Source organism: Anarrhichthys ocellatus, unplaced genomic scaffold, assembly GCF_004355925.1.
Source record: "Anarrhichthys ocellatus isolate YVR2014 unplaced genomic scaffold, GSC_Weel_1.0 scaffold13, whole genome shotgun sequence".
Lineage (NCBI taxonomy): Eukaryota > Metazoa > Chordata > Actinopteri > Perciformes > Anarhichadidae > Anarrhichthys > Anarrhichthys ocellatus.
In genome coordinates, this window is record NW_022280043.1 from 3,668,394 (window position 1) to 3,690,201 (window position 21,808).

Genomic DNA, 21,808 nt, shown 5'->3' on the forward strand with positions numbered 1-21,808 from the left:
AGAGTGTCGACGGCGCTGTGAGGATGCTGGGAGATGCTCTGATCTTCCGTCTTTCTCCGTGAACGCGCGCACGCCTGCCGGTGCGGAGATGCGCAGGAGAAGACAAAAAACACCCGTTTTCTCTCTCACTCACGCTCTGCCATCAAGACACAGATAAGATCTACCTCTGGGTCTATCATTTACAGGCTGGTCCGACTTAAGTGCACTGAGGTAAGTGTGTGTCTCTCTGTGTGTGTGTGTGTGTGTGTGTGAGAGAGAGAGAGATGACGAGAGAGAGAAAGAGGTTGGCTTATTATCTCATGAAAGAGCCCGGACAGTTCCTCCCACCGGTGTCCGTCTATTTATACAAACGCAGCCGTGGGTCGTGATAACAGCACGCAACTGGGACATACAGAGATACATCACAACGAGGTAAGAGATCGTGTTCTTGGACAAGTATTGCGGATGCCCGTGAGTGTGCGTTTGACCTAAATTATGCAATAATGGTGACATAGCCGCTTGCCGCATGTGCTCCTTGTGTCTTATTGGATGCAGGCTGCAAGGACCGCTGCTCGGAGTCAAGAGTATATGGTGGGAGGTGTTAACCCATAAGGATGATGTGTATGGCGCTGAATCAGACTGCTACATCATCCAGTTTCTCCAGTAGCTACTACTGCAGCAACAACCACACACAGGTCAAATATATATAATATATACAATATCGAGCTGGTTTGAAGTTTTGCAACTGACCTGCAGGCTGCTCCATGCAAATTAGCACAAGTTGCAAAGATGAGAGTGTAGCTGTAGGCCTGCGGAAATCAAACGCGCCTTTCAAACAGACCCTGTACTAAATCAGAAAAAAAAAGAGCAAACCTGATTGAAAGGCATTGCAATTTTCAAGCATTCCATGGACAACTCTAAACGTCAAATGTGTGTCATTTAGTTTAATCTGTTTCCCATATACTTCCACATACTCCGGACTCTATGTTCTAGAAAAGTGTATTCTGTCCTCTCCACACATGCGGCACAACGCGCACATGTAGGCGCATGCAAGGGCAGGAAGCCAACAAACCAAAATACTAGCAACGACAAAGAAGTCAACATTTCTATTAGTCTCATATTTTAGCTATGGATGTAGTGTTTTCCTCCCACGTAGCTCGGATGATATGCGTTTTAACTGTGTATTACTTTGGTATTAAAAACAGCTTAATCAAATGACAAAATGCACACAAAATACAGAAACGTATGCTAATTAATTTATTCTGCATTTGTCACCATTATCTCAAAAATATCAAATCTTATTGTGAAACAACATGGTGCTACAACAGTATTAACAGTAAACAGTAGCATGTGGATTAGATGGGATCTCCTGAAATCCACTTACAGTAAGAGAGTTTTATTTTGGTACACACTGATTTAAAAGTGTGCAGTGAAAATGATTTAAAATTCAAGCAAAAAAACAGTTGTGACTGTAAACACTGTGGGGTTTGTCAAATTGACCAGTGGAATGGAAATACCAGTATCAGCCTGCCAACTGGGGGGCACGACATTCTCCATACAGGGCAGTCAATGTGTTGAATCCCAGTGCTTTCAATGAAAAGGGTAAACAGGCCAACGATCAAAGACAACAGTTTACAGACACAGGTCAGACAGGGAGTGAGGGAGGGAGGGATGGAGGGGTGCTTGTGAAATGAGACAGGCTTTATTAATAGCAGGGAGACATGGGGGTTTTAAGGGAAGTGAGCCAGAGTTTTGGGATGTAAGACAGAGGCGGTGTGGGCAGTGTTTTGGATAGTATGAACTATGAATCTGGGGCAAGTGGGCACTGTTTGCTGTGGCAGGTGGGTAAAGTTTTGGCGGGATTGTCTATGAGTGTGTGTGTGTGTGTGTGTGTGGTAGTGGTGGATGGGTATGAGAGGAGGAGCTCTGTCAATATGCCAGGACCACATTCTCACCCTGCTGCTGGTGAAAGGGGCGGTAAAGACATAAACAGGCCCAGTGGGATTAGGGCCCACTCGGAGGAGTGATCAGGGGGGATTTGCTGCCCGGCGGGCACACAATGGCACTGTCGTGTAACACACAAACACACACTACACATGCTCAATGGCAACGTTTTACAAACAGACCCAAGCCTATATAAATCTGATTAGAATTCCCTTTTGTTGGGGAAGCGGCACCAGGGTTTACAGAGACTAGCCTCGCCGCAGGCCATGTTTGATAGGACAGGGGGGTGTGGACGTTGGCGGGACAGCAAAGAGAAAAGCAGGGGGCACGTTGTGTCGTGGCGGGAGGGTCATGGCTGTGTGTGGAAGCACAATAACAGGATGAATAACGTTTTTTCCTCGCGTTCGGTGTGTGAGTCAGCTGATGATGGTGGATGGAGACAGGATCTAAGCTAACATGAAATAACAACAACACCATTGGCAGACACAAAGATAGCAAGCCGGTTTGAACGTGTTCAAAGCACAAATGAGCCTTTGCTTTTAGTAGAGTATCAAATAGATAGCTACAGAAATGTCTGTAACTTTCTTCTCATTTCTATCATTCCTCTTCAGTGCCGGCTCTGGCCCAGGCTGCAGCCATGCCTCTTTTGGAAGAGACCACTCTGCCACAAGAGCACCCACCCACTTTCCCTGTGGTTATCATCGGTAAATATTTTGCTCTTAACCTCTTGACCTTTAAGGGTTTCATGTTGTTACTCCAACTTAGCCCAAATCCTGCACACATAAAACATTAAAAGCAATTTTCTTTATCTAACTTAATGGAGATCCTTTGTGATGCTAATCCACCCAAACCTGGATCTGTTTTCAGGTAACGGCCCATCAGGCATTTGTTTGTCCTACCTGCTGAGTGGCCACAAGCCCTACCTAGATACAGCAGCTGTGCACCCAAACCCAATACTTTACAGGAAACTGCAGGAGACCAAGCACCTATCCATCACTGAACAGGTAAAAACACCCATTAATTCCTTGCACATAGGATCACAGTCACTCAGGTGTGTCATGATAATAACTTGTTTTTTGCAGGATCTGGAATATTTAAGTGAAGGTCTCGAGGGGAGGTCAAGGAACCCTGTAGCTGTGCTTTTTGACACACTTCTGCACCCCAATGCTGACTTTGGCTACGAGTTCCCCCCTGTCCTTCAGTGGAGGAGGGACAAGAAGCAACACATCCCACATCTGGTGCTGGGGAGGGCAACGCCTGGAGGTGCTTGGCATGTAAGATACATGGTTTAGTCTGCTGCACTCTTGTACCTATCCATATTTCTCTATCAATCGTTTTGTTCTCTGACTTTGCATTCTCCCCTACCCTTCTTTTTCCCCCCTCAGGCAATGGAGGGCTCAATGCTGACTATTAGTCTTGGCATCTGGATGGAGCTTCCCGGGGTTAACTACAGGGACTTGACCAACGGGAAACACAGGTATTGAGAGAGGTTGACAGCAAAGACATGGCTAAAGTCTCAGTTCTCTGCTACCACTTTCCTCACCATCTGTCTCTTCTCTCTAGGGATGTAACCAGTGACAGAGCCACCCCAGAGGAGATCTCATCCTATTACCGTAACTATGTGAAGCTAAAGGGCCTTCAAAAGAATTTTGTTGACAACACCTACGTGACCTCTGTCCAGAAACTCTGCCGGGGGCACGAGGCGGAAGGTCTGGAAAATAGGCACAGTGATCAAGTAGATGGAGGGGTGGGAGAAGGGTTTGAGGGAAATGGAGTTGAGTGTCTAAATAATGGAGGAGGGGGGGCTCTCTGGGAAGTAAGGGGATACCAGCAGGTGCAGAACAACACTCATGTGCCCTTCTCTCTGTTTGCTGAGAATGTAGTAGTGGCCACTGGTGCGTCCGATTCGCCAGTTCGATTAGGCGGAGAGGGGGAGGACCTACCATTTGTATTCCACAGCATCTCAGACCTGGGTTTGGCCGTAAGCCAGAGAAAACTGGATATGCACTCTGATCCGGTTTTAATTGTAGGTGCCGGTTTAAGTGCTGCCGATGCAGTTCTGTGCGCTTGTAACAGCCACATCAGAGTGCTGCATGTCTTTCGTAAGAGCGTAGACGACTCAGACCTCATCTTCAAACAGCTGCCCAAGACCCTGTACCCGGAGTACCACAAAGTCTACCACATGATGTGTTCTCAGACCTACACAAACGTGGCTCCCTCCTCTGCTTTAAACAGACCCCAGGCAGTAAGTATTGCCTCTTCAGTGTGTGCCAAGATGTGCCCAAAGCCCCAACTTGCCGCAGGTAACATGGCTGGTAATGGCAGCGTCAGCCTGTTTGCTGACTACACCAGTTTCCCTGAACACAGCTTGGTGTCCTTCCAGTCTGACATGAAGTGTTTGCTGCAGGGGAACAACTCCCTCAAGGCATTCAAGATCTCCATGGCTCTAGTGCTGATCGGGACAAACCCAAACTTGTTTTTCTTGAAGGGCCAGGGCCAGTACCTGGGTCAGGATCCAACAAAACCCATCTCCTGCACGCAGAACCCCATTGACATCCATCCCTACACTTTTGAGTGTACCAAGGAGCCAGGTCTGTTTGCCATGGGCCCGTTGGTGGGAGACAACTTTGTTCGCTTTTTGAAGGGTGGCGCTTTAGGCATCGCCTCGTGTCTGCTGAAGAGACTCAAGAAGAAAGGGACGCTCATCAGCAATGGAGGGAATAACTTCATTTGAAAACATGTTGGAGAAAAGAGCAATACACGAAGGTCGTAGGAAACAGATTTCCAGCTCTCTCACCAACTGATATAAAAGTTGAAGGGGAAAACAAGAGTTTTAATGTTTTAATCATTTAGGCAGTTGTTTTCTCTCATCAAAGCTAAGGCATTGAGACCAAAAAGACAGTGGATGTACGCTAATTAGTTTCTAAAGAAACAAAAGACAGCTTTCAAGAGTCTTGTCTGACTTCATAAGAAGTACCCAGAAGTCCAAGCTACCATGTGTCAATGTTTTCTAGTAAATCTGTAACCTCACAACTGAATGGGACCTTATTTTCATCAGGGCTATTTATTCGTTCACCATGTGTCTTTCAATCCATTTACTAACAGCAGTTAAAAGTAGAGGCCATTGCGCTCATTCTCCATGCAACTTACAGCTATAGCTGTGGAAGTGACTGACACTCACAGAGCAATCTGTGGTCCTGCTTACAAAGTTACGATCATCCGAACTCCAAACTGGAGTGGTGAGTAATTGCCATATTGGACGCACACAAGCTTTATCTCAGAACGTGTGACCCAACAAGTTCATGGCTACGCAATCTTAATGTTCCTGATTATTCTGAGCCTAACATTTTTCTTTAACTTCAGAGGATTCTTTGTTTAGCTGCCATTGTTGGTAGTTGAAGCCATATACCTAAAAAAGTTAGAAAAAGTTGGTTTGGTTATAGTGCTACTGAAAAGCTTTCTATGCAAACAATTTCACTTGCAGATCTGAATGTATTCTTAGAAACCCAATTCTACTGTTTGGATTCAAGTATCCTGGCAAAAAGATATGATCATCAAAGGATCACTCTGGTGTTGTGATTCTGATAATGCTTGCTTTTTCTTTTTTCCAGAAAGATTGTGAATGTTTTTTCATTTGGCAGCCTACTTTGACTTCTGAGACATGGAAACCTCTCATCAAATGAAACCATGCTTTTAATTTAATTTAACAAACAGCCAGTATTGTTTTGTGAAGTGTCAAATAACAGTTTAGACAGGTTGTGAGCAGAAACAGTAGCAATACATTCTCCCTTTCCTCTCTATTCTCCTTCCTTCCTTCCTTCCTATGCAGTACGCATAATGTGTTTGTGTGCTGCTCTTTGCACAACTCATGGTTTGTTTATTGTAACATGAGATTTTCATTTTTTTCTTCAATGCAATATGGTACTCTGAATTAACGTGTGTGGGAGTGTGGTGGGGGTAGGGGGGTAATGTATTACGTAAATAACACGTTACTGTAGTTATATTACTTTTTACACTAACAAAGTTAGAAGTTTGACACATTACTGATTTTTTTTGGTAATCATAACAGTTGACTAGTGAAAATGTTTCTCGTGTTAATTATTACATTTCAGCTGAATTATTCTTTGATGCTTTTTTCACTGACTTCTGAATATTGTTTTGATATGAATATTAAATACATGCATGCAGGCATGAAATATTGCCTCGCAGCAGCTGCTGTAAGCAAAGGACAGAAAAGTGCTCGGACAGACTTCGGATGTAAAAGTACATGTAAGGAATGCAGAGACTGGGTGACTCAGAAGAGGAGATAACTATTTAAGATAACCAATTATTACCGTTTTGAATTTACTAAAAAGGAAAATTAAAAATATGATCACAGTCGGACACTTCTGTCCACCACTTTCAACTCCAAGAGCAACCTGCTCGCTTAATGAAGCACCAACAGGTTTATTGTGTGTCCATTCACATACGTCACATTTTAGTAGATTTGTATGGATTTTAGAAAGCAACTTGCGAGTACCGAGTAGAACATTTGGTTTTACTCATTAAGTAATACGCTAAATAAACTCATGGCAATTTAGAGAGAAGAATTGTTTAAAGGCCAGCCTCCTTCCTTTTGACACTCTGCTGCCCGTTTATTTACAGCACAATTCATGTCAACTGCTTAGTCGACACTCTCAACTCATACGCGGCACTTGCCTTGAATATGAATAGACGGGTGGGCTTCAACTATCCGCACAGAACGGCCCATAAATGTTCTGGCATGACGACGACTTATCTGAACAGTTTCAGATCTGTAGAAGTGCCTGTAGGCTCATCGGAGATTGTTCGAGAAGCAGCAACTGGAATCTCTCTTCAGTTCCTAGTTCAGCTAAAAGCAGGGAACACATTTGGTCTTGAGGAATAGCTGCTTTCAGCATGTAGAATTTTAACACTCTCTTGTACAACTGAAGAGTTTTTAATGTTTTGTATGGCGCATTTTTTTTTATTATTGACGAATAAAACTTTGACAAAAATCTCTGAACATGAGACTGTTTTGTTTCATTGTTGGCTGTCAGTGGCTTCATTACGTACATTATATATAGAAAGAACAGGAAGAACAGCAAGACACAACACTGGAAGATATGTCTGATCATCTTAGCAGTTATAAAGCAGTTATAGTTGAAGTGCAGATATCAGGCGTTATCTATCGAATTAAATCTGGAGTCCTTTTTATACTTTGATGATGGAGCTTGACAAACTTCCTGTGCCTTTTGAAATGAATTCCCTCCATAGGACGTTAAGATGATGGCGTTTCATCTTCTCCTGCTTTGTTTGGTGGGGTTGTACCTAAAGACACACAAAAGATGTTATCTTACAGGTCCGTCCATGTCAGGATGGGCTGTTAACATTCCTCGTGGATCATTCCTCAATGTCCTTAGAGGCATTTTGAACAAACCATAAAACATCCCAAATTAAGCGCTGTAAAACGAGGACAGTGTTTGAACAGCTTAAAGCAAACAGGCCTCCTGTAAACCACATCTGCAAACTTTGTTTAGACCCAAAAAAAATAAAAAAATAGCGGATTGTTTTGTTAGCAGCAGAGTCTGTTCCCTGGATGACTGACTGACTGAGCATGAATCAGTGATCAAACAGTTCGGACCGTCTCTTTTCTGCTTAGTCAACGAAAACACGGCAGCGACAGCTTACGTCACCTCTGTTACCCTGGCAACCGCTGTGACAGGAAATAAACTCTACGTTGTGATTGGTTAAACTGAAGCTACAGCGACCTCACATACATAACTCTCAGTTAATTATAGAACGTCTCCACCTGATTGTAAATGACTGAGGCTTCAGCATATTTACTGGAACCAGACATGTCTACGACAAGAGACTCAGTTTAAAAGGTTTTTAAAAAGGTTTTATTTTAATGTCCAAGAGAAACAAACCACTTAGTACAAATATTGTGGTTCTTTCCTAACCTCCCATGAGGTCTAAATCAGAGAGGATGCTATCGACAAAGAGACAAGAACCTGCACCCGTCTGGCCAAACAATAAACACAAAGAAGATGACATTATACTAACGTAGTGCGACAACATAAACTGTCGATACTTTGATATTTATCACTATTTGGGTTAAATTGGTTAGAGGATTATATTCTGTCTTTCAATTATTTTTTAAAGTATATAAATTCATTATTTTTCGCATTACTTTCTATTTACAACCTTTCTTTTGACATCATCATGATATTGCTGCTTGTTAATTGACAGCAAATGAATGCTGCTGCCGTGCTGGTGTTTATTCTCGGTCAACATTTTGGATGGCGTTTAATATTTTTGATTTGTTTTACTTACTTACGTAAAAGTTGGCCTGACAACAAAACAGAGGTAAGATGAAATGGTTTGGCTTTTCTTATTGTACTAGATTTATAGGGGGTTTAAGTTAAGGGGGTAACAAAGTCCCTACACATCTTACAAAACATGGGATTCAGTTTCTCACCTAAAGAGGTCATCTCCTACACTCTCGTCCCGTCTGCTCTGACGCTCCTCCTGAAACAAACAAAAGGCTCAACTTATGTAAGCAAGCCTCAGACGGATCACAGACAGATAAGCGAGTCAGAGAGACAATAGTACCTGAACTGCATCTTTCAGCCATTCATCCAGATCAGTGTTTTTGCCCCTGCTGTGAACCAGTAGATCAGGTCCTCCGATGACGTGGGGTGAGGCCTCTACACCCGGCACGCAGATCTGTCACAAGCACACAAGCGTGTTTATATGAAGAAATAATATTATTCTGTACATTAGGCAAACTTTATTGGAATTTTTTTTCAGATTTTGAGCATACTGTATGTATCCCGTCATTGGAGACAAAAAAAGGGATCATTTAAAAAAAAAAGGAAAAGAGAGCCGCCATCCACGGGTATTGATTTTGGGGTATTCACTTCTCAAACCTCACTGCTAGATGCCACAAAATCCTACACACGGCTCCCTGTGCTGTATTTGTCGTGTAAATTGCATCGCATTCAATCTGACCTTCCGGAAGCATTTGAAGTTCTTTGCGTAGCTGTTGTTCTGCATCCTCTGTGGTTTGGTTTTGGGAGGGGCGGTCACAGTCAGAGATCTAAACTCCACTAACACCAGCTTTTTAGGAAGATCTTCATCAATCTTTGACTCCTGCAAAGCAGCACATTAACAAGTCACTTTTGTCTGATGGACAGCTAATATTCCTTGTTTTAATTAATGAGAAACAACTCAAGACAACTAAAGGGATTTCAGATTTTACAAAAACAACATGGTGTTCGGGCAGTTCATACACAATCTCCTGTGAATCCTGAGTGGTAGCTGACAAACACTGGATCCTTGAGGCCAATACGATCATTGAAGAGATAAAGAATAGAATAACATAATGCCATTTTTAAGACATAAATGCATAACATAAATAAACATTTACAACAACAAGGATCTTTTGAATTTGGTTATTATTTGGTTACAGATTACATTGCATATGGGAGATTTTAAGTGTCAACAAAGCCCAATAAATACATCGTTGAGCCACTCTTATAAACAATGAATTTTGAGTTGATGCTCTGAGATTGAAGCTGGAGCCACATCAAAATGTTTGAGGTCACATCTAACACTGTTGGCTTGCAACCACGGGAAATAGTGCATCTACTGACTTTGATGTGTCAAATGGTTCCCATCTGTCCCAAGCTTTAGAACCACTGAACACAGGAAGGCCAACTTTCACAAATGAACATATGTATGTAGTGAATAATGCATCTAGTTACAGCTAGAAAATATAGCATGTTGAGAAAGAGCAAACTGTAATAGTAAGAGCTTTATAACAGAACTTACCTGGACCTCCTGTTTTATTGAAACTGGTTTCAGAGGGGTCTTAGTCTCCTCTTTAGGCTGGCAGATATCTACTTTGAGTAATTCTAAGTCCTGTAGGAATAAAAGGGTGAAAATGTCTGGTAACAGTGAAAACTGAGCAGTGAAGCAATCATGTGTGCCGAGTCAGTTTACTGGATGAATAAAATAACACACAGTGAATCCTCACCTCAATGAAAGACGCCTCATCATCGTCAAAAAGCTGTATGTCTTTACTTGTACTGGCAGACGACACCTCTGGACGTGTGCTGGACTCATTATTAGTCGTCTTGTATTCTAAGAGATGAACTGGCTCTGTCTTGATGGCGACGATATGCTGGTCAGATTTTTGCTTCTTGTCTTTTTCCAGGCCCGCCTGTGGCCTCTGGTTCTTTACATCGTCTTCTAGGTGCACCCGTTGCCTCTTGCTTGAAGACGAAGCCTCCACAGTATTTAAACTTTGCTTCTGTTCGGTTGAACTGAGCGTGATAAGCTGTGCTGGCTGGCCTTGATTCCCCGACGGTTGCTCATCGAAGAAGTCCATATCCTCAGACATAATAGACTCTAGTTCATCCATTTGTATCTCTGCTTCCATCTCCTTTCTCTTTCTACGACGTGGCTCCTCCTGGACAGCGTGGGAGACCCTGTCTGACTGAGCCTCTGACCGTCCTACAAAAAGATCAGCTGCGGACCCCAGTGGAGTCTGGGATGTTGCCACAGGGGCTCTGTCTGAACGTAAGGATGATTCCAGTGAAGGCCGTTTTGGCTCCGACATGACAGAGGAGAGCTCTTCCTCCAAAGGCCTTGATGACAGGAAGACAAAGAGAAGGATAAGATAAGACTTCAATCTTATATTGTTGCCACTCAAAGCATGTTTATTGGCATTGGGTTAAATCAGTTGTACAGTTAATGCACTACATTCGTACCAACATGCTATGCCTCTACCTATTTTAAAGAGCAGATGTTTACCTTTTCTTGTTGACAGTTTGGAAGAATGTGGTCAGAGTTGATTGTTTCTGTGGGGAAGCTTGTGCAGAGACTTTCTGTTTCTGAGGAGATTGCTTGTGTAGAAATGTCTTCGTGCCATCGTTGGTCCTGGGAAGGGCTGGCTGGGACCTGATGCCACTGCTGCCTGCACCTGAACCTGCAAACGTATTGATTGATTGGTTAAAGCATTACAAGCATGAAGCTGATGCTCCCATCACGAGTGAATTGCTTACTTGCTGAGAGCCAGATAAGAAGATTGAAACTACTCTCATATCTGTCAACAGCGCCTGCATTTTTGCTAGCTTTGCTTAGCATAATGACTGGAAACAGCTAACCTGGCTCTGTCCAAATGTAACATAATCCACCTACCAGCACTTCTTAGGCTCACTAAATAACTATATAATAAGTTACAGTATATTTCACACAATATCTGACATATAGAGCCAAACACATTGTGGGGATACACCAGTTCAACACATCAGATTGGTATCAACACAAACACTCTGTACTAGGCTAAAGGATATGTATGGGATGGGTGCGATTGATCCAAATTGCACACTTTTTCCTAATCAAGGCCGTTATATTATTTGTAATAGCAACAAACAATGTATTTAAAATCTGTTAGAGCCTAAGTATAGTGTTGAAAAAGAGGAAGGAACTCTAAACTGTGTCTGTTGTTTAATTGACCTAATTTAAACAAAATTATGTGTAGAACACAGTAAACCTTCATGTTATGTTACACATCAAAATCCAATCAGTTTCAATTTAAGACTTCAGGTATCAAGAGATAAAAAAAAAAAAGACAGATCGGTGCATCCACCTGTCGGTTTGGACTTCATCGTCTGCGAGTCCGTGTTCTCTACCGTGTTGAATGATAAGCTCATTGTATCAGGCACGATGCACTGAGTGGTCGTCTTCTTAGCATCAAGTCTGGATCCACGGAGCCGACTGCTGGTCTGGTTTAGCTGCCTCTCAGGAGTCTCCCCGACCGCCATCACCCCTGTACCTTCACACAGCTCTGTCCTGATAAACAAGTACAATTACACACATCAGAAAGGCTTCCTTTTCAAAAATGAAGAGTTTGGACAACTTTAACACAAAAAAGACGCGTGTCTGGTGTGTGCTCGTCAGTACCCGTGTGACGGCTCTGTGTTAACTGCATACGCTGTGATGTTCTGAGATGCTGCAGGCAGCACAGTCTCTTCCACCGCCACGCTCTGCGACAGCGAAGCACTCGGGATTCTGGGTGCCACTCTTGGTGCCGACTCTAAAACAGAAACAAACACAGAAACAAATCAAAGAGAAATATAAACAAATAAAATAGCATAAAATGTATTTAAAAACGACAGCATTCAGTGCTTTTCTGTCTGTTCACCCACCTGAGTCTGGTGTTGGACTGGATGGATTGCAGTACCTATCACAGGAAGCATAGATGGCAGCCAAACCAATTTCTGACTCCGGGATGACTCTGAGGCCGTTTCTGTGTCAGCGGAAAAAGGACAAATGCCAGAGAGAGTTTTACAGTGTTCACAAATCATCGCTTTGACAAATAAAATCGGCAAAACACACTCGTAAGTGCTTTTCTACAGGAGTTTGTGGAAACCTTAGAACAATGTTCTTCACAGAGTTTGCCCACTCTGTGGTAGAGGAAGGAAGCAGAGCTTGGGAGTTTCCTGTCATAACATTGACCACACAGCTCTGTGGAGACTCCAGCAGGTCCCGGGGCAAAGAGCCTTCCTCAAGCAGCTGGCTCTTGCCACCTCCAAAATGTACTGCTGTACTCAGGCGCTTGAGCTGCAAACAACATAAAGAGCAGGGATTACATACATACATACTTACATTGTTGATTGTTTATCAGAATAGCAGATCAAGGACACAGGAGGGACTGTGTGTCTACTGACAATAACATTACTTGATATTTCCCCTCATGTCAGTCTGATTGAAGGCTAAAGCCTTTGAGTGGTCCATAAATATTTTAGTTATTGTAAAAGCATTTGTTCCAGAGGATATTCTATAATGCAGTTGTACTCATGTACACTTGCAACTTCAAGCTTGGAAAATGTAGAAACATTCACTCATAATGTGATAATTGTCTACTACAATTTACATTTCAGCTGGCTTTTAATAGCAGGAATGCAAACAATTTACAGCGAGCAGAGATTGCTCTCCTAGAGATAAAAATAATAATAACTATTATAATAATAATACACGTACATCCTCTCTGTGGTGCTTAAGAAACACACCAGCCTTATTATATAAACGGATCACCTAAAACCCTGCTCTTCTGTGGCCTAGTGGCTTGAAGAGCATGAAAACAATATTAGGTCATCACAAAGAAAGAAGTAGACATACTTGTTTGGCATTGAGAAATACGAAGGTCTTTCCACTGAAGAGCTGTTTGCGAACTGGAATCGCTGCAAGGTTAACATCCTCTTTACTCAAGCTGGGCTCATCAATCTCAGGGAGGAACCTTAAAAACAATGTGCAGCACTTAGCAAGATAATGTTTGCTTGAGTGTGGCCTCTGGTGTTCGGCTCATTCGCAGTATGAATGTGTAGAAATAAGGATGAATTGTTTTGTACCTCTCAGCTTTAGGAGGCGGTAGTTTCTGCTCAATGGCTTTGCTGAACTCAGTGAAGAACTCCGGCTTCACGATGAGACGACAGCACAGCAGAGCAGAAATAGTCTAATTAAGAAAAGAGGAAGCACATCAAAGACATATTCAGAGATGAACACATCCCATTCAACCACCTAATGAGAATACAAAAGTCTGTTTTGTGACCTTGATGGTGACTTTAGCAGAGGGCATGGCCAGGTGGGTGCAGTCATGAGTCCAGGTGTTGACCAGCTTCCCACCCAAAGCCAACAGGGCCTGAGAGAGCGACGCCTTGCCATCAACGTCCAAACATGATGAACACACCACTGGCTTCTGGCGGTCCACACTGAGATAAAGAAGTAACGAGATTCATGATGCAACGTGAAATTCATATGCAAGACATTACATTGAGCATTCTCTAAGTTTAAGGAGAAAAACAACTAGGTGTGACATGCGAGTGCAATGAAAAGTAAAAAATTATGCCAGACTTAGAGACTATGTGATGTAAAACATAACTAACCAGGTTTTGTTTCAGTAACTTACCTGAATTTGCTCTGAAAAACCCCAAATGTAACATTGTCTCCTGACTTTAAGTCCACTGGCGTGTTCTCTGTCAAGCACTGGCTGTTGACAGATGAGCCGTACTTGGAGATGTCTCTTAAAGTCAGCGTCTAGGAATATAATTCATAAGAGCAACTCGTGAAAGTGTCCATCAGTCAAACGAACCGTCCTACATCTTTCTGTTCAGTTATTCACGTCTCAACAAGAAATCCATCCTTTCAAATAAGCCTAAAATGGAAATGTATCCGAGGCCTGGAAAATCAATTTAATCTTAAATGTAAGAAAATGTGGAGAGGAATAAAGCCGCGTCGACATGCTAAACATGTGACATCCAGAACTAAAAATAAGACGAAATCTTGATTCTTCTGAGTATTGACAGATAGATAATTACTTTCAGATCCTCTAATGGTCCAGTAAGATTATGAACTGAAGAATCAAAGTGCACAAAGTAAACAGGACAGAAAACCCAGAGGATGCTGATAAATATAGATGAAAAGAAAATCTATGTTAGAGGGGTTGGCTTTAATATGCAATAACAACAAGGTTAATGAGCTACAAACTGTGGCAGTGCAGAAGCAACTATTAGTCGGAGCCGGGTGAACTATCGAGTGTTTTGTTTCAGTCCTGCTGGAATGAAGAAATAGCACCACCTTCTGAGCAGAAGTGCCCCCACACCAAATTAAATCTCATATCTTTGGGACAATACTGGGTTTGGTGATGTAGTCAAATGAATAACTTGATAATCCTGCAAAATATTCACACTAATATGAGGCTAGTATACAAATATGCATCGTTATTGCACAGACCTGCATGGTAATACAGTATTACATACTGAGTGGATGGATCAACAATAGAGAAGTGGATTATGTTGATGCATTGCTTTGAGCAATTTCTATGGAGCTTTTACTTCTTCTTTTCGGTAATACATTGTACTCCGGCTGGACACTTCCTCTGTTAATAACTGTATGATCATAACATTCAACTTTAGAGCCGAGGGGGGGTGAACGTTTGATTCTCAAAAGATCATTTTAACTTCTAACCTGTCTGGAGGGTTGTCAAACTACAGAGGAAAGTAAAGACATAAATACTGTACAACAGTTCTTCCTCTTACCTGGTCAGTAGCAGTGAGATGAGCGTGAGCTCTGCTGATGGACTGGTCGTTGGGTAGGATTATGTCACAGTTCTTGCGCCCCACCACATACTCTTTACTGGAGAGGAGATAGTGGGTCTCACCTGTGAGTGACAGGAGGCATGATATGGACCTTCTAATGTAGAGATCACAAACAGACAACCCAACTGTGGTGGAAAAGAATACTACATGTGTGACTTTTTGTCATGGATGTTAATCCTCATTGCATGAATCTGTTTCACTATGTGCCAGAGCAGGCCAATAATGACAAAATAAATACCACAATATTGAGCAATATATATATTTATATATATATATATATATATATATATATATATATATATAGTTCCAACATCAATTAATCTGCCAAATAAAAGTATTTAAGAGTCCAATCTTAAGTCAGTCCAAAAAACAAAGACATTCAGTTTACAATTGTAGAAAACCAATTGTAGTGTGTGTGTGTGTGTGTGTGTGTGTGTGTGTGTGTGTTATGTCTGGTCACGTGGCCCCGCTGGACGCTGTTGCTGTCCAGTATCTGTGTACGCCCTGGGCGCCATTTGGTGTAGGACACTCAGGTAAACAAATCAATCAATTTAAGTTCAATTTTGAACAATCCATCCCCCAGTGGCATGTTTAGGCAACATTAAACTGCACGTGTACCGTTGTTTGCCATATAATGAAAACATGTACTAACTTACAACTGCAGTATAATCACTTGACAAACCAAAAGTTCATCAGACCCTTGTACCAAATCCCGTATCCACTTACATTTCGATCAGTTAAGATCAGTTCATGTTCTGCCTTTAGTATTAGCTGCTAGTAGTTTTCATCACGCACTCAATAACACAGCTAACTCCCGCGAGCTAACGTTATTTGTTAAGCTAGCGTCAAAAATATCAACCACGAGAGAAACAGTTACCTCCAGGCTCCAGGGGTGTCAGTATCCACATTGTATTGTTTCTTGTTGCTTTTTAATGTATGCAAACCATTAGTAAGTCAGAGGTAAAGCAACATTTAAAGTCAGGCAGTCCATTTACAATTTATCAACAAGGTGGACACACTCAGCGCGCTTAAGTGTGACGTGTAAACTCTGCGCCACCGCTCTCTTTTCAAAATAAAAGTATAAACCCTCATTCATCAGGGGTTCGTGAATCTATTGCAGATTAGAATTAATCTTTGTAATTAAAGTAATATTGTACATTTCTGCAGAAATGAATGGTAATAGGCTTGGTCATATTGTAACTAACACTCACTTGTGCTCTACAAGAGAAAATAAATCAAAGAGGAAAAGTGGTGAAAAGAACATTTACTCAAGTACTGCACACTCCCAAAGTACAATTTGAGGTACTTGTACTTTACTTGAGTATTAGCAGTTCATGCTTCTTTATACATTTTCTCCACTACAATTCAAAAGCAAATATTGTACTTTTTACATTTAACTGATAACTTTAGTTACTTTGCAGATTCAGACAATACAAAATGCAGTCAACAAATAAATTATAATGTACTATTTTTGGTTAAGATAAGACTTAATCCCCCTTGGGTGGCATTCATAAGCTAATAATTTCATTACAATGTACATTATTCTGTAATTGTATTGCTCTGTTTTGTTTTGAACAAAACTATTAGAGTTGAACAGGCAGACCGATAAGTATGTCCTGGTGATGCTATCTGTATATAAATCATGACCTGTGGATAATGGAATAACAATTAAAAATTTGTAATTATTTTGATGTGATTGCTACAAATCACCGAGCCTCAGTGATTTGACTCAGAGTCATTTCTGTGTCAATGAGCCAAAAATGTCACCTAATCGTCTCTTCCAGTCTTGATGCTCTGAATTCCACCTAAAGTGACATGAAGTCTTCTATATGTTTGCAGATATTTATTGAACTGCAAAATATGTTTGGAACATCACAAAATATATTCTGTTTTGGGGTGAATTCCCTATCTGTATGACATTGCTCAATTGTTGCTCAACAAGGAAGTAATAAAACAAATGACAGTTGTAGTAAATTGGTAAATAACATATATCACATTTAACAAAACCAGAAATTATACATAGCTTAAATTAGATATACAGTACATTTTAATTAAATTTTAAAACATGAACCAGAAACAATCCAGACATTCAGACAGAGTCATCAACAACAAACATACACAACACAATTTTAAAATGTGAATTATACATCAAGAGAGTTAACAGATAATTCCTATATAACAAAATTCAACATAGTCCCTCACAAACCCTAAGATAAAATAAAACCCCTGATCTTTATTTATTAAATCCAAAATTAATGTCACACATTGCTATATTGCTATTTTTCATTAATTGCTGAATTCAAAATAAAGGATCATTGTCAGATTTCCAAGGTTGACCTGCAGCTGGTCTGAGGCATGGTAGTCTGTGATTGACTCTCATCACTACAACACTCGTGCAAGAGTCAGGTTTGCGGATGACCTCGCACCAGTCTGGGTAGTCCACAGGGTCAGATCCACTGTAAAGAAAGATCAGAGTTATATGTAATTTGTAAATGTAAAATGTGGTGTAGTATAACAAAGTTATATGTAAACTCATCCAAATGAGTTTTGGGGGTGATTGTGAATTTAAAATAAACTCACTGGTCACAGCATCCTACTCCAAAAGGCTCCATGCAGACACACTGGTAACAGTCACTGGTTATCCAGCTCTCTCCTATCCCGTACAACTTCCCCATGTGTACACAGCTCCCTGAAAATTTAAAATATCAGTTATTGTGACATATGCAGCAGTGGATTTACTTGCGCAAAAGTAAAAGTCCTACATTAAAGTTTAAGTGGAAGTACATACATATGTACAAGCAGTGGTACGAGGAATACTGTAAAATAATTATTCATGTTATATTATAGTTTTATTATTAATGATGCTTTAAGTATCATTTAAATGCTGCAGCAGATCTGGGTCGAACTAATGTTGACTACTTAATTGTTGGGTTGTTAATGATCTAAATAGGCATTGTATTTCATAGACAAGATAATTATAAAAAGTACAATTATGGCCTCTGAAATATAGTGAAGAAGTATAAAGTAGCATAAAAGTAAAGTATGGGTACCTCAAAAATATGAATTAATTACTTCTTACCTGGCCACACGTACACATACAAGCCTATAGGAATCAATATGTCCACACACACACACACATACTGCACCTTTAGTGTTGAAGAAGCACTCGCCGCTGTTATACACAGAGAAACACGGCACACTGGCACTCAGGAACAACAGCAAAGCCAAAAGTACTCCTCCTGCTCTGTCTGCCATTTCTAAAAAGAAGCACCCCACAGGGTAGAAAATACACCAAAAAACACAATAACCCATTGAGAAAAATGTCAGATTGTTAGTCTTACCAATTTCAAAGTTTCAACAATGTAAAATAAAAACCTTCACTTTCTTCTCTTTCTGTTCCTCGAGCTTTCATTCACCCTCTTGTTTTTTTGATTTCCTCGTTTCCCCTTTCGGCTCTCTCCTTCTCCTCTTCAGTGCCACTCCTGAACTGATGCCCTCTCTCCCTGTGGGCTCAAATATTTATACTGAACCAGCATGTCTTTATCTCTACTTTCTTCATTGCTATTTGTCAACCCCCCCCCACTCATTAATTACCTTCTATCTGCACGCGCACATACAGTGTACAGACACACAAACACCCACTCATACAAGCATTATTAAAACAATGTTCGTCATTCCCTCTTGTGCTGCTTCACAGACATTGCCCTAGAGTATACAGTGTGCACTCTTTCAGATAACATTTGTCTCATGGGGTGCCATTTGACCTTATCAGGAGATCTCACTGGTGACACCATCCATAGGACAGCTAGCCAGTGGCCTATTGTCCTACACACAGTGTGACCCCTTGACCCATGCTCAACATCCAGGCACGTAAACATATTTTATTGTGACATCCAAAAAAAATTACTGAAAAGCTTATTTGAAAAAGGCCCAGTTATTGTTTTCATTGTTAAAATCTTTTATTGCTTCTATTGTAGTCCTTAATAATTGTCTTTCTCTTACAGCCGACTAATGATCAAATTCATTGATGCGCATCAGTTGCTTAATTCAATTTCATATCATGTTGTTAATGAATCATCAAGCAAATGTTGCTTTACTGGATTTACTGAAATTAAATTAAATGTTCCTGTTACAGGTCTCTTTTAGTATGTTTTTGAGTTTTTGTCAGGAGCAGGAGAGCGGGCATGATATTTAAGAATTTCTTGGTTAAGTTGGAGGTTATTTTGTGTTGGAGGATGGGTTTCAGTGTCTTTGTGCTTTTAGTTGTTTGAACAAACCACTCTGAGTTCTCGGATAACATGCGCTCATGTGGACATAACCAGGCACGCTCTCTCTCACACACACACACACACACTCACACACGCGCACCCACACACACACAGATTTGTTTGTCACTTTTAGGAGATTTTATTTGGGGATTTTTGTAACCTCAACCTATCTGCAGTGACACCCAACCAAGGATACACTTTTGACAATCATCCAAAACAGGAACCACGGGTTTAAAATCAAACCTGAAGTTTATCCTCAAATGTGACTCAGATGAGTGACATTGACACGCACACATGGTCATGCACTCAAACTAGACGTCTTAGGGCTGCAACAAACACATCTTCCTGACATCTTCCCTCCCTGTGCTGTTCTGATGTTTTGATGTGTTTTGTCTCAGATGGTTTCAGTGCACCCCGACCTGTCTATACTGTTTCACAATTGTTGTCCCGTGACAATCCTTCAATGGCCTGGGATTTACATTACAATGTAGCTCTGTGCATATGTGGTACTGTTGGCTGTGTTTTCACAAAGTGTACTCTTATACAGTAACTGATTTGATTAAAAAGCATTTTATCTCTCACATCAGTGCCACTGATTTTTCCAGCCAGTGCTCTCACAGGCTTGTGCACAATAGGATGTAGTTTATTACGCTTCCTTAGAAAATCGGATTATTACATAATAAAATGCCCTTTGAAGAATTCATTGACTGGGAGGGAGGACATTTCATTAGCCAAAAGTCCAAAAGCACATTCCCTCAGTTAATTTAAGTATAAAAATAGTATCTGAAGCATTTCGCTCGCTACGCCTGATGCAATAGGGCGTGAATCCGAGATGTGGAGAAAGTCAATATTAATATTCAATCAGGCTTTATTTACTGTATATCCTCATCACAGATGGTGACATAAAAAACATTCCTTGTAGATTCTTACTGAAAAAGAAGCAAAAAAGTCTCATTGAGAGCAGTGAGGTAATACAAATGTAAGCGTTATCGATAAAAGACTTTAGTCAGTAGACAGAATAAAGCAGAACTGAAATAACAAAGGCTGCTGTTAGTTGGCTTTAGTCTGATGTCACAAGCCTGCATTGTGCCAGTAAACACACCTGTTTGCTCACATAGCAGAATGTACTTACCCTCAACTGTCATGAATGTGTATATGGGTGTGTTTGAAAGAGCGAATGAAAGAATGTGCAAACATTAAAGTTGATGTTGAAGGACTTTTAAAAACAAAACTATTTTATTGACAACATAACAATAATTTTAATATACAATAAATTATTTTTTACATTTATCTAAAGCACCACAACACCAGTAATGTATTTTCAAACTTTCTTCACAGATTTTAATTAAAGAAACTGCTAGTAAACTGAAGGAATACAAGTAAACATAACAATGATATTCTACAATATGTAGCAATGGAAGATAATACACCTATTGTGTAAAGTTTACCATCCAAAACCATTTACCTGAACATCTTTACTTCATGGGTCTTTTTTTCAGAGGTACAACACAGGTCAGAAGTCAATGCCAGGCTCTGTAGGAATATGTCTGATATTTAGTTGACACAATGAAGCACAAGAACAACCGAATATCAAACATATCACACAGCTTCTAGCCAGTCGGAGCCTCAGCAGGCTGGAAAAGCCTGTAGATAAGAGAGACAATGCAGTGAGAATGAATGAGGGAACAGATAAATACAGGAAACATCACACAGTCAGTTAGTTTGTTTCAGACTGAATGTAGTTCACAAACTATTCCATAGAAAGTGTGCAATGAGTACAATATAATGGACAAAGACCTGAAGAACCAGTCCAACATAAGAGGGATTTGACAAAGGAAAGGTGTTGACGGAGGGAGTCACACACAACACGAATAAGAGATTCTGTTGGCATTTGAGATCACTTATCAGTGACTATTGGCTTCAGGGAAGATGGGATTGAGGGAAAACAGAGTAGAGGTAAACTCCAACTTCACACACAAATACAAATATGAGGATACTTACCAATTCCCTATATGCACACACAGCGTCCCTGTGTACTGTCAGTGAAAAATCTTGGTAAAACAAGTAAAAAATGTGTTTACTTTAAGTGTGTGTGCCTTTAAAAAAGTGATTAAAAAAGTGATTCATAACTAACTGTGAATGTGAGCTATGATCTGTGTGTATGAGTTATTCCTCAGTGGGGCAGCGTTTATATACAATGCTGTGAGACACACACACTCAGTGTCCCATGTAATTAGAGGTATATTGATCAGCTACTATGGCCTGCAGCCTTTCCTCCCCACATTAGCCTGATCAATAGATGTGATGTCCATCCTACTGTGAGCTCCCACGAATGCACAAACACACACACACACATGACCGCAGATGCAAAGTCAAATAACTTTCAGTTATTGCCTGTAGGGAGGACATGGCGGTCACTTCATTGTCAATAGTTGTATCTTGTTACTATCATAT

The 21,808-nt window shown here is 40.9% G+C and overlaps 3 protein-coding genes across 5 annotated transcripts; 1 reads left to right on the plus strand and 2 right to left on the minus strand.

Annotated features, from left to right (window-relative positions):
- The first annotated feature begins 27 nt into the window (after positions 1 to 27).
- osgin2 (oxidative stress induced growth inhibitor family member 2) lies at positions 28 to 7,356 on the plus strand. Of its 3 annotated transcripts, XM_031853233.1 has the most exons (6): positions 28 to 210; positions 2,535 to 2,627; positions 2,791 to 2,927; positions 3,006 to 3,197; positions 3,309 to 3,400; positions 3,487 to 7,356. In XM_031853233.1, exons 2-6 carry the CDS (start codon positions 2,561 to 2,563, stop codon positions 4,655 to 4,657), a joined length of 1,659 nt encoding a protein of 552 aa, XP_031709093.1. In that variant the 5' UTR covers positions 28 to 210; positions 2,535 to 2,560; the 3' UTR covers positions 4,658 to 7,356. The 3 variants fall into 3 exon arrangements, with proteins under 3 accessions (XP_031709093.1, XP_031709091.1, XP_031709092.1); XM_031853231.1 differs by having other exon boundaries at positions 2,791 to 3,197; XM_031853232.1 differs by lacking the exon at positions 28 to 210 and adding an exon at positions 223 to 411 and having other exon boundaries at positions 2,791 to 3,197.
- On the minus strand, positions 1,628 to 16,120 carry nbn (nibrin). Its single transcript, XM_031853230.1, has 17 exons — positions 15,964 to 16,120; positions 15,027 to 15,148; positions 13,898 to 14,025; positions 13,541 to 13,700; positions 13,341 to 13,444; positions 13,111 to 13,228; positions 12,362 to 12,552; positions 12,138 to 12,238; positions 11,893 to 12,025; positions 11,579 to 11,781; positions 10,741 to 10,915; positions 9,962 to 10,574; positions 9,757 to 9,846; positions 8,935 to 9,075; positions 8,536 to 8,649; positions 8,402 to 8,451; positions 1,628 to 7,251 (listed from the first exon to the last, which is right to left on the minus strand). Exons 1-17 carry the CDS (start codon positions 15,992 to 15,994, stop codon positions 7,218 to 7,220), a joined length of 2,508 nt encoding a protein of 835 aa, XP_031709090.1. The 5' UTR covers positions 15,995 to 16,120; the 3' UTR covers positions 1,628 to 7,217.
- A 1,265-nt stretch (positions 16,121 to 17,385) lies between these two features.
- On the minus strand, positions 17,386 to 18,341 carry LOC116386657 (prostate-associated microseminoprotein-like). Its single transcript, XM_031853063.1, has 3 exons — positions 18,233 to 18,341; positions 17,667 to 17,775; positions 17,386 to 17,542 (listed from the first exon to the last, which is right to left on the minus strand). The coding sequence occupies exons 1-3, from the start codon at positions 18,339 to 18,341 to the stop codon at positions 17,386 to 17,388; spliced, it is 375 nt and encodes a 124-aa protein (XP_031708923.1).
- Between the last annotated feature and the right edge of the window lie 3,467 nt (positions 18,342 to 21,808).

Bases quoted from the DNA above. Each gene is read 5' to 3' on its own strand.
- LOC116386657 (XM_031853063.1), bottom strand. From the start codon at position 18,341: ATGGCAGACAGAGCAGGAGGAGTACTTTTGGCTTTGCTGTTGTTCCTG. The intron at 17,776-18,232 runs GTGCAGTATGTG...TTAAATTTTCAG, and splicing joins GTGCTTCTTCAACACTAAAG to GGAGCTGTGTACACATGGGG. The intron at 17,543-17,666 runs GTGAGTTTATTT...CTTTCTTTACAG, and splicing joins GGAGTAGGATGCTGTGACCA to TGGATCTGACCCTGTGGACT.
- nbn (XM_031853230.1), bottom strand. From the start codon at position 15,994: ATGTGGATACTGACACCCCTGGAGCCTGGAG. The intron at 13,701-13,897 runs GTAAGTTACTGA...TCTTTATCTCAG, and splicing joins GTTTTTCAGAGCAAATTCAG to TGTGGACCGCCAGAAGCCAG. The intron at 12,026-12,137 runs GTGGGTGAACAG...TTTCTGTTTTAG, and splicing joins CAGTCCAACACCAGACTCAG to AGTCGGCACCAAGAGTGGCA.
- osgin2 (XM_031853231.1), top strand. From the start codon at position 2,561: ATGCCTCTTTTGGAAGAGACCACTCTGCCACAAGAGCACCCACCCACT. The intron at 3,198-3,308 runs GTAAGATACATG...TTCCCCCCTCAG, and splicing joins CGCCTGGAGGTGCTTGGCAT to GCAATGGAGGGCTCAATGCT. The intron at 3,401-3,486 runs GTATTGAGAGAG...TCTTCTCTCTAG, and splicing joins TTGACCAACGGGAAACACAG to GGATGTAACCAGTGACAGAG.